The 13,033-nt window shown below is 52.0% G+C and overlaps 1 protein-coding gene across 1 annotated transcript in view; it reads left to right on the top strand.

Annotated features, from left to right (window-relative positions):
* PRR5L (proline rich 5 like) overlaps positions 1-13,033 on the top strand; it is a 70,507-nt gene that overhangs the window by 52,138 nt on the left and 5,336 nt on the right. The window contains exons 6-8 of the mRNA XM_057695953.1: positions 203-294; positions 4,283-4,423; positions 8,624-8,750. Of these exons, the coding sequence (XP_057551936.1) occupies positions 203-294; positions 4,283-4,423; positions 8,624-8,750 (360 nt within the window). The remainder of the gene's footprint in view (positions 1-202; positions 295-4,282; positions 4,424-8,623; positions 8,751-13,033) is intronic.

Here is a 13,033-nt window from a genome sequence, read left to right as displayed (position 1 = left end):
ATTTACATATTTTTGGTCGAGTTTTCCCATCCAATTCTGTGTTTATTGTAGCAGCACTGACGGATCAAATGTAAGTAATGAGCCTTCCCCCACGACCGCCCCATGCTCCATTTGACATGGAACTGTCTCTTGGCCTCTCCTGCAAGTAATGACCAAGTTCTTTTCTTTCTTTCTCCCCTCCCATCTCCTCGCCCTTGTGTAGGTGAAAATCGCATTGAGGTTCTGGCTGAAGTCTGGGACCACTTCTTCACTGAGACTCTCCCCACCCTGCAGGCAATATTCTATCCAGTTCAGGTCAGTCTCACTGGGGAGCCTCCTCCTGCCGGCCTGGGCAGTCTGTCTTATTCCTTGGCCTTTGCCCCCAGGTCCTGCCAGTGAATGGGGGAAAACCAGGAAACTGGGCACCGCCTGAGTTGGGTCAGGATATCGGGTATCTTTAGAGGGCACTCTGTTCTATATTTAGCATCTAACCTCAAACCTCAAGCAACGAACAGTGCTTGCCTACCTAGCAATTTGTAAGCACTCTTTTCCCTCTTGGTTTTGAGTATGTCTGTATATTCTTGGAGTGGTTTATTTCTTCTTACTTTTCAGAAGTAGGGAAGATGGGGGAAGGAGACTTTTTTTTCCTTTTCGTTCCTTTTCTTTCTTTTCGCCACTTCCCCCACCCCCACCCCCTTCTTTGAAGCACAATTTTCCGGCAAGTTTTCTGTGGCTCCCAAATTGTGGGAAAGGAACAACGTTCCTTGCACTTTGTAAGGGATTCCTGAATAGGAGAAGGCCCATGATGAAAGCACTGTGGACCTGGAATCAGTAGCTGGGTTTGGGCAAACTCATTTCCCGTCTCTGGGTACAGCTCCATTTCATCTCCTGCAGAATAAGGAATTTAGAGTCACAGACGAGTAGCATCTCTTATGCTTCTTATTCTGTGAGCTCGGCTCATTCTACCGCATGTGTTGGTTTCCCTCTACCCTCCTGCAGGGGCTAATAGCAGGACTGGTCAGTGCCGGGTCGGAAGGGACAGCCCCTCAGGCAGACTGACTGACCAATAGATATTCTTCTTCAAAATATACGTGTCTGTCACCCGCTTACGCTGCCACGTGCTCATGACCGCTCCTCCCATTGAGGTTACGGCTTCTTATCTAATCAGGTTTGTTGAAGTGCGGGTGTGGCCACAGCAACACCACAGCTATTAGCAAAGGTAGGAATTACCTTGTGCCAGAGGTAAGGGCCCCTGTGCTTTGTTTGCTCTGAATGGTGTTTTAAAGGAATTTGGAATTCTTTTAAGTACACGTCAAATATTTAAAAAGTGGGATGTTATGCCTTCAGAGTCCCTTTCTGAATCGGGGCTTGCCCGTAACAATTCCCGCAGAAGCGTCTGGCTTATAACCTGCTGCTCTTCTCATCCCATCCTCGGCTCCACCCTGTGCCCGCAGGAGAGGGTCGGAAGCATTTGTGTGGAGAGGTCACCCCCGGGTGTCCACAGGCTTCTCCCTTCCGTGCAACACTCACTCCTCGGCCAGCAGCGGGTCTTAACAAGACACACATGCGAGGTAGGGTTGCCCGATTTCACACATCAAAATAAAGGATGCTGAGTGATATTTCAGATAAACAACGAATAACGCAGTCTCTGGGATATACTTACCGCTAAAAGAACGATTCAAATTTAACTGGACAGCCTCTGCTTTACTAGGCAGTCCTACTGGAGAGGAGGTGTAGACCTAGGTCCCTCTTAGGACCATGTGGGCAGGGAACTCCAAGGTGAGGGTACCCAGATGGACGTAGAATGGGGAGTGAGGGATCTGAGTGGCCATGGCCCTGGTACAGCCATCGGAGGGCCAAGAGGGGCCGTCTTAACCTCAGATCCAGGCAGGGGCCCAGTTGTGTGAGTCTGAGGGCGATACTGTCCTGCTTCTCTTGAAAAATTGTAAGATCTGGCAAGGGTTGCTGTAGCCCCTGTCTCCCCCTCCCCCCACAATTTGCCACGTGCTGCTGCTGGCCCAGACACCCCACTTTGAGAACCCCTGCATCAGGGACTCGCACTACTGGTCATAACACCCCCAGAGGTGTCTGTTAGTCCAGCTAGGTCCTGCTCACAACTCACTGTGTAAGTGTCTATTTGAGACCTGCTTCCTCGTTGGACAAATGTGTCTGAGGGCTCACTGTGTTCAAGGGTGTGGAACTCTGCGTGCCTTTTTCTGTCTTGTCAAGTGAAAGGGGTCCTGGAGGTGAGGCGAGGGCACAGATACCTATGAGATAGGCAGTTAGTGCTGCGTGCTGGGATGTGGTACAAAGAATAGAAACTGTAAGACTTTGGGAGAGGTGGGGGGACCACTGCCATGGGAGGTGGTTGGGGAAGGCAGTCAGGAAGGAGTGGTTAGGGACGTCTCTGGTGGTGCAGTGGTTAAAAATCCACCTGCCAATGCGGGGGACACGGGTTCGATCCTTGGTCCGGGAAGATCCCACATGCCGCAGAGCAGCTAAGCCCGTGAGCCGCAACTACTGAAGCCCACACATCTAGAGCCCGTGCTTCACAACAAGAGGAGCCACCACAGTGAGAAGCCCATGCACCACAATGAAGAGTAGCCCCCACTTGCCGCAACTAGAAAAAGCCCAAGTGCAGCCATGAAGACCCAACGCAGCCCAAAATAAATAAATTAATTTTTAAAAAAAGGAGTGGTTAAACTGAGTCTGTGAAGCATCTCTTGGGACTGGAGGGTAGGGGGATGTGGAGATGGCAAAACCACTCTTGCCCATGTTTCTATAAAACCCTAAGGAGTTACAGGAAGTGCCAAACTTCCTTAAACCTTGGTCAACCTAAGAGATGGGAAGCTACATCATCTTTGGGAGGATACCCTAATGATATCCCGTCTCTACCAAGAGCGACCGATTTTTGGTGTGTGCTCTATGTATATCTGCAAAGGAGTTTCCAGGAAATGGGCCCCCCTTTCCCTTTCTGTTTTGGGAAACCTTAGGAGCTCTAAAATCAAAGTGTTTAGGTTTGAGCTCGAGCTCTACCTTGAGTAAAGTCCTCTCACTCTGGGTGTAGGGTTTTTCATCTGTGGAGCGGGCTTTACAATAGTATCTATCTCAGAGGTGGTCATGGGGATTAAATGCGCCATTTACATCCAAGATATTGAGAATCAAGCCTGGTACATGGTCAGAGCTTAGCAAGGGTCAGCTCTTATGATTACCAGTTACTATTTTCATCCTCTTCCCCCACCCTACAAAAGAAGTCCTTTCTTCTACTTTCCCAGTGATTTTTCTTCCTATATTACTTGTGTTTGCAGAAGACTCTAACAGATCCTATATTTCCTTCTTTGCCTGTCCTGTGATAGGTGAGCAAATATTGAATGGGTGAAGCTGAGGAAGCAGCCTTGAATGTAGGGAGGCGCTATTTATCTTTCCTGTCATTTCTCCTCATCCTCCTCCTTCCTGACCACTCACGGCACAGCACGGCTCCTACTGTATACGTGTTTTGTATCACCTTTGGGTCATGTAGGCAGGTTGAGTCACACCTTATCTTTTTGATTGACGTATAATTGATTTACAATATCAGTTTATCATGGTATACAACATAGTGATTCAGTGTTTCTATAGATGATACTCCATCTAAAGTTATTATAAAGTATTGGCTGTATTCCCTGTGCTGTATAATATATCCTCGTAGCTTATTTATTTTATAGCTAGTGGTTTGTACCTCTTCATCCCCTACTCCTGTGTCATGCCTGCCCTTTTCCCTCTCCCCACTGGTAACCACTAGTTTCTTCTCTATGAGTCTGTTTCTGTTTTGTTATATTCATTAGTTTGTTTTATTTTTTAGACACCACATGTAAGTGATAAGGTACAACATTTGTCTTTGTCTGACATATTTCACTAAGCATAATACCCTCCAGGTTCATCCATGTTGTGGCGAATGGCAATATTTCATTCCTTTTTATGTGTGTGTTCATGTGTGGGTATGTATATGCACACACCACATCTTCTTTATCCATCCATCTGTCTGTGGACATGTAAGTTGCTTCCATGTCTTGGCTGTTGTGAATAGTGCTGCTATGAACATTGGGATGCATAGATCTTTTCAAATCAGGGAGTCACACCTTATCTCAAACAAAGCATTTGTTCTGAAGGACAGAGGCCAAGTCGTCAACTCTTTGACAGCCCCCCTAGGCCTTGCAGACACCTCGTCTTCCCCACCCCCACCCGTTTGCTATCCTGGCCCCGTGTGGCTGGTGGCATATCCTGCCAGCTCTCACCTCCCAACCCTGCCTCTTCTCTCTGCCAGGGCCAGGAGCTGACCATCCGCCAGATCTCCCTGCTGGGCTTCCGCGACCTGGTCCTGCTGAAGGTGAATCTGGATGACTTGCTGCTGCCGACCCAGCCCCAGCCACCCTCGTCCATCATCCAGATGTTGCTCATCCTGCAGGTGAGGCCAGGTGGAGACCTCACCACAGGACGAGGGGGAAGGGCCCCCGTGGCCGGAGCACCCTGGCTCAGTTTAGTGTTCTTTAGTGTCACTGGTCACATTCCACATCATTTGTCCATTTGCTGTGCATCCACTGTGCCCCGTCAAGGTCCCTGGTGCTGTGCTGGGTGCTGGGATCCCAGGGGGAAGAGGGAGGAGCACTGTCCCACCCTTCAGGGAATGGACACCCTTCTCTCCCATCCTGTCATGTCAGGGAGCCTCAAGTTGTAAGTTACGACCAGAACCCACTGCAGCCCAGCTCAAGCCAGACCAGGAACCCATAGGAAGTGTCCTGAGGGGCTACAGCCGCAAGTGAGACCACGTCAGGCCACAAAGCCATGAGCCTCTCTCCACTTACTGGCCTCTACTTGTATCTGGTCCACGGGTTTCTCTCTGACGCTGCCTCTCCTGGCCCTCTTGGACTTGGTCTCTCTCTCTCTCTCTCTGCAAAACTGCGTTCAGTGCTTTGGTTTGCACCTGACAAACGTGGCATCTCACAGCCTGCATGTTCCCACCGAGAGATGACCCGGATGGTTGCCTCGCATCTCTTACTCCCAATTCTAATTCAATGATAGGAAGATGAGCTAACATTGACTCGTTCCTGGCTACCTGCCAGGCATGGACCAAGGACTTAAAGTGTGTTGCTTCCTGAATTAAATAATCCAAACCTTATGAGTTAGGCACTGCTGTTATTGCCATCTTATAGATAAGGAGACTGAAACCCAGGAATTTTATGTGTTTGCCTGAGGTCCCTCAGCACCAGGTAGTAAGATTCAGAACTGTGTACACTCAGGGGAACGGCTTTGATTGGTCCAGCTCAGGCTACATGACTCCCCTTTGCCCAATCGGCTATGACCTTGAGTAGGATCAAGTAGAACAAACATGGCCTCTGAGAGCCCAGTTCTATGGTTTTTCTCCCATCAGGAAATTCTTAACAAATTTTGAACAAAGTACCCCACATTTTCCTCTTGCACACAATTCTAAGAAACAAGGCTTGTGGCCTTGGGACACCCCCAAAAGGTGGCTGCTATGCCTCTCTGAACTCTGTACCAAGTTCAGATGCTGCAGCAGCATCTCTGAGCCTGTCTTCAGGGAAGACATTTCTATCCTTGATCAGGCTGGTGAGGTCCCCGGCTCCCCTCTCTGCAGGGGTGGAACTTCAGGTGTGGGACCTCTGGTCTCTTCTCCCCACCAGCTGCTGTTCTTTTCTGGCTCTCTAGCTGGGCCGTCCTGCTGGGCCTTCTCCCCCTTTCCTGAAGTCAGAGAGGAGGAAGAGTTACCTAACAGAATGACGGGGGTGTCACTGGCTGGAATGCCAGGTCAAGTATTTTTATGGAAAGGAAGGAGAAGAAATGGGGATAGAAAAGTATGTGTGTACAGCTCAGGTCTGTGAAGTATAAAGTAGAGCTTGGGTCCCGAATAAAGAGTCTAGAAAAGGAGCCCTTTGGGATTCGGAGAGGAAAATAAGGAAAGGAAAGTTGGGCTTCCACACTTCTATTTCCATTTATATTCTGGGCAGTCGGGCAAGGAAACAGTCTCTGTTTTCCCATTTCACAGATGAGACAGAGGTTCAGAGAGGCTGGCAAACTAACTCAAGGTCACGTACTGACTTGTAAGAGAGCTGGGTGTGTCACCCATTCCTCGTCTCCTGCTCTTTCTACCTTCCCACCCAGCCTTTCCCGCTGCTGCTGCCTCCCCTCCCACAGTCTCCCAGGATACTTGGAGATGCCCCATAAGCGTCTAAGATGGTCCCTTTAACACAAGGCATTTGACATCATTTCCCCGAGGGCCTCCTAGGACTGGTTCCCTGGTCCATGTTCTTCTGCACTCTGGGAGCCAGGAAGCCAGAGGCTGGGAGTGTGTCGGTGACGAAGGTGGGTTTCTCCCCAGTCCAGGTCCAGCTTCTTGGGTGGCAGGGATAGCAGCTTCTGGATCTGAATAGAACGTGCAGGTGGCCCTGCCCTGGGACCGTTTCCACTGCAGGAAATCTGGGCCCCAGTATTTAGAATCGCTCTGTCCTCTCCCTGGGCCCCCACTTTCCACAGCACCGTGGGACCTGGGGCTGGTGTTTCCCTGCCTCACTCTCATATGGAGAAAAGAGCCATTTCTCAGGCCATGTCTCCCTTTTCCAGTGATTTTCCAATATGTCTCTGAAGAAACCCCTCCCTCCTCAAAATATACAAGGGGCTCAAACTTTCTTACCGTGGCCCACGAGCTCCTGTCCTTAGGCTGACCAGGAAGAGGCTGAATCAGAGATTTTGACCCCTGTGGAGATCTGGCTCCCCACTCCTGGCAGGTGCAGACAGGTCTGAGAACATCCTAGAATGGTCCCTTCCGAGGGGACCCGCCCATCCAAGCTGGTGTGCTCCCTGCCGGGCCGTCACTCAGGGCCCGTGCTCAGTTTAATTTTCTCCCATCAGGAAATTCTTAACAATTTTTGAACAAAGTACCCCACATTTTCCTCTTGCACTGAGCTTTGCAAATACACAGCCAGCCCAGCAGCCAGGCCAAGGGCTGAGGGCAGCAGCTCCTAGAGGGCTGTGTGCAAGTCAAGTTCTCAGCCCAGGGAGGAAACGGTCTAGTTCCAAATCAATGCATTTGTTAGTTAACCATTTTCTTCCCACCTCTTACCTCTTCTTCTCCCTCTGTCCTCCCTCTCTGTCTAGCACTTAGAAATTGTAGAGGGGGAGGGTCACGTGGGGAAGAGAGAGATGAGAAATATCAAGGCATAAAAAAATGAGAAAAAAAGTTTCCTCAGCTCTGAAATCCAACCAAGGTGGTTTTGAGGCTGAAACTGCTCTACTCTTGAGGCCGGGGTGGGTTTCTGGGAGCATGAATCAGGCTTCCCTCACCCTTCTACCACCTGGAAAATCCCCTTCCATTTCGGCAGGTTCGTGTGTGAAGCATTTTATTTCCACTGCTGGCCTTTCCCAATGCTTCAGCTCCTGCTAAGTGGTATCGGAACCTGGGGGTGTGAAAAACCGCCAAGCCTTCTCCCATTGCCACCCTCTTCAAGCGCCAGGCAGCCCCACTCACACCTCCTCTGCATCTCTTTTCCAGCCCCTTCCCAGCCCTGACTTCCAAGTCTTCTGCACCATAGCCGCCTCCTCAGCCTTCTTTTTTGTTTCCTTTAAGCAACCGCTCCCTCCCACTGCCCCCAGCCACCTCCGTCTCACTGTGATGGAGCTGACAAGGGACCACGTGGGCCGTCTCCAGCCTGTTAGGACAGCCCTTCCCGCTTCACGGCCCAACCTCCAAAACTCCAGTGCGGTGGAGAGCTTTCACTTTTCAAGTGAGGGTGACTTGAAGTCGATTCCATTTTGAGAATATGATGGGACAACCCCACAAAGCCTTGTCTCTGCTCCCCTGCAGCCCTTCAACACGAGCACTTGGCTTCCAGGCCTTTCCAGCAAGAAACTGAATTCCTTCAGAGTCTGCTGGTTTTCTAGAAAACCTTGGTGACTTTCTGGCTGCTTTTAGCTCCGAGGACTTCTGTGGTGCTGGGCTTTTGAACTGACTCTTCATCTTGGTGCTAAATGTGTGTCTAGTTCCACAGTGACACTCCCTTTCTTCTACTGTTCTGGACCTTTCCATAGTCTGTCCCCCTTTCTTTTCTAGCCTGTTAACCAAGGGCAGTAGGATGGGCTGGGAGTCAGACAGCCTGTGTTCCAGTCCAGGGCTTTTGCCACTTAGGAGCTGTGTTTCCCTGGGAAAGTTACATGAGCTTTCCGGGTCTTACTTTCCTCAACTGTAAAAGGCGGACGAGGAGGCGTGTCGGAGGCCTCTGTGCTTTGATACATGTAACATGTTTATATAAAGCGCCTGTGTGCCAGGTGTGAAACAATCACTGTGACGATGAGGGCGAGACAGCTATGGCTGGAACCAGTCAGACCTCAACCCTGGAGCTGGGGTGGGGACAGTCCCGCCGGCCCTGCACAGGGGTGGGGTCCAACCGCAGAGGCCGCAGTACTCTCCATGCACAGTTCTGATCACTGCCACCCAGAATGAGTGCCTGGGGCTTCAGGCCTGCGTGTCCTTCCTTCCGGCCACAAGGATGCAGCCGGCCGTATCACTGCCTTGAATATAGTGGGAGGGCAGTCAGAATCAGCTGGCCACGGCAACTTTGACTGACCTTTGTCTCTCTTGGGTGTTTATTTCCAGAGTGTCCATGAGCCCACAGGCCCGAGTGAGGGTTATTTGCAGCTGGAGGAGCTGGTGAAGCAGGTGGTTTCTCCTTTCCTCGGCATCAGCGAGGACCGAGGCGTCTCAGGCCCCATGTACACATTGGGTAAGGGGCGTGGCTCTCGAGCTGCCAGGAGCCTCGGGGGCAATGGTACCAGCTCTGTTTTTCTGAGCCCCGGTTATATGCCAAGCCTTTTGCTTCCCATGCGGGTTGTGCAAATCTCTGCGAGTTCATCGCTCGGTGTTTCCTGCTAGCCTGTGCCACAGTAACCTCCCCGCTGGGCGATTCCTCCCCAGGGATGGATACCATACCTCTGTGGTGCTTCTTGTCTGATCCGCATCTTTGATCAGTGGCTTTCATCTTTTTCAGTGCCCGAGATGTATTAACATCTGTTCCTGTATCTGATACCATAAACTGCCTTATTGTACCCCACCCCCTAATGAGTGGAAAAACCACCAGTGATGAATTTCCCTTTGAAAGCAGCTCAAAATGTGAAGCCAGCTCATGTGTGTGTGGCTGGAGGTCCAGCTGCTGGCTGCCCACTGCATTTTTGTAGGTACCACCTGGGCCTTCACCCCAAGGACAGGGGCTCCTGGACTGGGGGATAAATCCCATTGTGGCCTTTTTCAGTGGCTGTAAAGCTAGCATTCGGGCTTTGTACTAGTCACCCTGGAGAAGCTAGAGATGAACTGGATGTGTTCCTTGTCTCAGTGAGACCGCGGTCTAGATGGGGAAATAGCTACAGAACGTCATAAAAGGTATTCCTCAGTTTCCCTCTGAAATGAAAATCCCCCAAAGGAAGGAACTTTGGGTTGTGGTTCTATCTCCAGCAGCCAGAATGGAGCCTGGCATACAGTAGGCGCTCAAAAAAATATTTGTTAGGTGAGTGGGCGGCATCTGTGCCCAATGCTGGGGTGACCAGCACCGACAGACAGGTGCAGAGGCAGAAAGGGATTCCCCGAATTTGGAACCTTTTTCCCCCTCTTCTTGCTTGGATGGAGATGTAGCTGAGTTTCAAAGAAAAGGGGGGAGGAGCAGCCTCCAGCAGGGTTCCCGCCCCTTCCCGGGCCTCATGACTGCAGAAAAGAGCAGGGCGGCTGCAATCTTCAGGGCCCCTTTATGTTTCTCTGGAGACACTAGTTTAACCACAGCCGCCACAGATTGGAGATGCTGGCCCCAGCCTGCTGCCTGCCTGGTCCTGCATCCTCCCTCCCTCCCTCATTCCACCCAGAACAGTCCTCTGCCCTCCCCATGAGGAGGGCTGGGCGCCACCTTCCTGCTCTGGCCTGGCCAACTGGCGTCGACTTCGGGGCGGGAGGCTCCGGGCAGATGTCAGGTTGCCAGCGGGTTAGCCAGGCCATGGCAGGGACCCCACCATCCACTGGGCCTGGAGCCAGGAACAAGAGTGGATTTGGAAGTTTATTCAGTGAGGACTCTCTCAAAGAGGGGATACCTTCAACTTTTCAGCTATAATAAGACTAATGCATACTTTCATCAAATTATAAACCGAAGGCCTGCAGTTTTATTCTTGTACCAAGGACAATCCTTGTCTCTGGGGCGTTGTCACAGTAGTGGCAGAGAGGGAAGGAAATGACCTTCTTTTGATTATTTTTTTTATTATATTATTATTTCAGCAAATGTGTACTGAGACCCTGCCCTGGCACTTTGTGAGGTGCTGCAGGTATATCTGTGAAAACCGACCCACCCCTGCCCTCTGGCACTCAGAGTCTGGTGAGGAAGTCGCAAACAACAGACGATGACTCATCAGTGTACAAGTGCTCTGAGTGGGGAAGTCCAGGGCCCACCACAGGGGGGCTTCACCTGGACTGGGAAATCAGGGAAGACTCCCTGGAGGAAGTGATATCTGTGATGGGACCTGGAGGATGAATACAAGTTAGCTGAGTGAATGGGGAGGGAAGCTGTCCCAAGCAAAGGGAGGGATCTTTGGGAGGGTTTTGGAGTTGGGGGGAGGTGGGCGGGGAGCAGGAGGGTGCAGCACTTGAGGAACTGAGAGAGCCTTAGAGTTGCCGAGCGGCTGACGGCAGGGGGAACCCTGGGACACAGACCACATCCTGGGCACTGTGAGGGGTGGGCTGGATACCATGTTCCCACTCACAGTGAGGCAAGTGAAGGTCGAGGTTGCCTGGCTATTGGTGACATGCTTCAAAGCCCCGAGCTGTTTGCACTTTACCAGCTGTTCCCCCACACTCCACCCGCCCACCCCATCAGCTCCTAGGAGGTGACCGATTTTACTGAGGGACTTCGGAGGAGCTGGTCCTTCTCTCTCAATGTAGAACCTAAAAGATGAGAATTATGTTTTATTCGACGACAAACAGGACTTAAGCGCAGAAGACAGCCTCTCAGATAGCTCTGAGGGGCTGCTCCGAAGAGGTAAGGGAGGAGCCAGGATATATAGAAGTTTTTGCAACAAAGGCCAGGTAGTCAGAACATCGAAAGAATACTGTTAATTAAAAAAAAAAAAAAAAAACAGACATCTCAAGTTAATGAATTCAATGCTTTTCTATATATGGGAAGATGCAAGAGTCTGGGTTTATTGAAATCATTCCTTTGATACCCACCTTAACTGTCTAGGGCCAGTATCCTGCTTTTCTCCACCCTGAATCCCCTCAGGGTGCACAGTCAGCGGAGGCTGCAGTGGCTGATGGCTTGGTGGCCACCACGTCCTTTGTTTAGTGATGTGGCAGGTGACATTTTTCGTCCACACACTCCTTAGCCCACGAGGTATTCGGGGCCAACAGGCCATCCTAAACTCCTGGATACTAAAAAGCTAAAATGGCCATGATGGTGCCCTTCCTTCTCGAGGACACCCCTTTCTACATAAAGAGAGGACTCTCTGGGCCTCAGTCTTCCCCTCAGTCAAATGGACGCAGTGACATTGCTGTTGCCTGCGGAAGAGGCGGCTGCCTGTTATGACGACCAGCTGAGGTAAAGACTGAGGAAGGGCAGTGGACGTGAGCCGTCCCCGGACCCTCGGCAGGGCTTTGCCGTGTCCGCCTGGGCCTGATGGGTGGGAGGGGTCAAGGGCAGCTGGGACCGACGTCTCAAAAGCCACCCCTTATCAAATGCCCATCACCTTTCAGGCCCTGAGCAAGCGGTTGGCCTGTAGTCATCCTACCAGACTGCTGGGGGGTGTGGCTCTCGTGGCCTCAGACTCAGCGTTGGTAAGAAACGTCCCCAGGGCCCCATGGGGTAGGTGAGCAGAGCCAGAGAAGTGGTTTTCCAGGCGGCTTCCCCCTGCACCCATGTGCCCGTGCAGGTTGATCCGGGAGCTCATAGGTAGGCCCTCTGCCTGTCAGCCAGGCCCGTGGGTCTGAGAGTTCAGCCTCAGCCACGCATGTGCCAGGCTTGCTTCAGACAGAAGAGATGAGCCCGAGGTCGTGATGGAGTGTGTGTGTGTGTGTGTGAGTGTGTGTCGTCCTCGAGAAAGCTGTCACTTTTCTAGGGCAGAGGGAGTGAGGGAGTGTGGGGTGAGGAGGAAGACAATGAAATTTGAAAAAAATAGTAAAACAAACAGAAAAACAGGCCGATTTGTCAGAGGCCAGGCCCACGTGTCTACCTTTCTCGTTTCCCAAGTTTCCAAGCTGCTGCCCTGGCCCCTGGTAGGTTTCTCCCACACAAAAGCCCTGGCCTCCCACCCATCTCTCTCCATTGTGTCTCCAGGGGGAAGGCCCTTTTCCTCAAGATACTATAACTTGTCCTCGTGACCAGCAGGCATTCACAGGCTTTCAGGTGCCGGGGCCTGAAGGGGGACGCCCACCGCGGACGTGGTAGGCAGGGGTCACCATGCCTGCCTTATGGGGGCCACTGCGCTGGGGCCCTGCCGAGAAGCCTAGCAGATCAAAGGCCTGGGAACGGAGTCCCCAACAAAGGACTGCCTCCTCCAGGCTTTGCTGCTCTCTGGGGGTTTGAAAGAAGCTGCCAGGCTGGCTCCGGTGCAGGGGGATGAATGCCAGGGCTCAGCGGGGCGCCTGGGGAGCGAGGAGGGAACAAAGGCTCCCCTCGCCCCACCCCGTGTGACAGGAGGCCTGGAGGTGGGTGCAGGAGGTGGCAGGGCCCAGCCCCTCTCCCTGCTCCAAGGGCCCCCTTGCAAGGGAGGGACAAGTTTTTAGGCCCCATCACAGCTTCGTCAGTCCCTGAAAGGAGATTTTCTTCTCTGAGCCGCAGGGCCCGGCTTTCCCTGATGCAAATGAGAAAAAGAGGGAGAAGGGAGCCAGCAGCTGCAGTGTGCGGAGGCCGCTGTCCACTCCAGGCCTTCTATTCCGCTTTAAGACCTCCCAAGGGGCCCCAGATGGGGCTGACCTCCCTGGGGATGCGGCTTGGCCTGTACTTGGCCTAGGGTTGGCACTAGAATCTGGCGGGAGCTTCGT

Source organism: Hippopotamus amphibius, chromosome 9 (genome assembly GCF_030028045.1).
Source record: "Hippopotamus amphibius kiboko isolate mHipAmp2 chromosome 9, mHipAmp2.hap2, whole genome shotgun sequence".
NCBI classification, from domain to species: domain Eukaryota; kingdom Metazoa; phylum Chordata; class Mammalia; order Artiodactyla; family Hippopotamidae; genus Hippopotamus; species Hippopotamus amphibius.
Note: the sequence above shows the minus strand (reverse complement) of the source record. Positions and strands in the feature narration are given on the sequence as shown.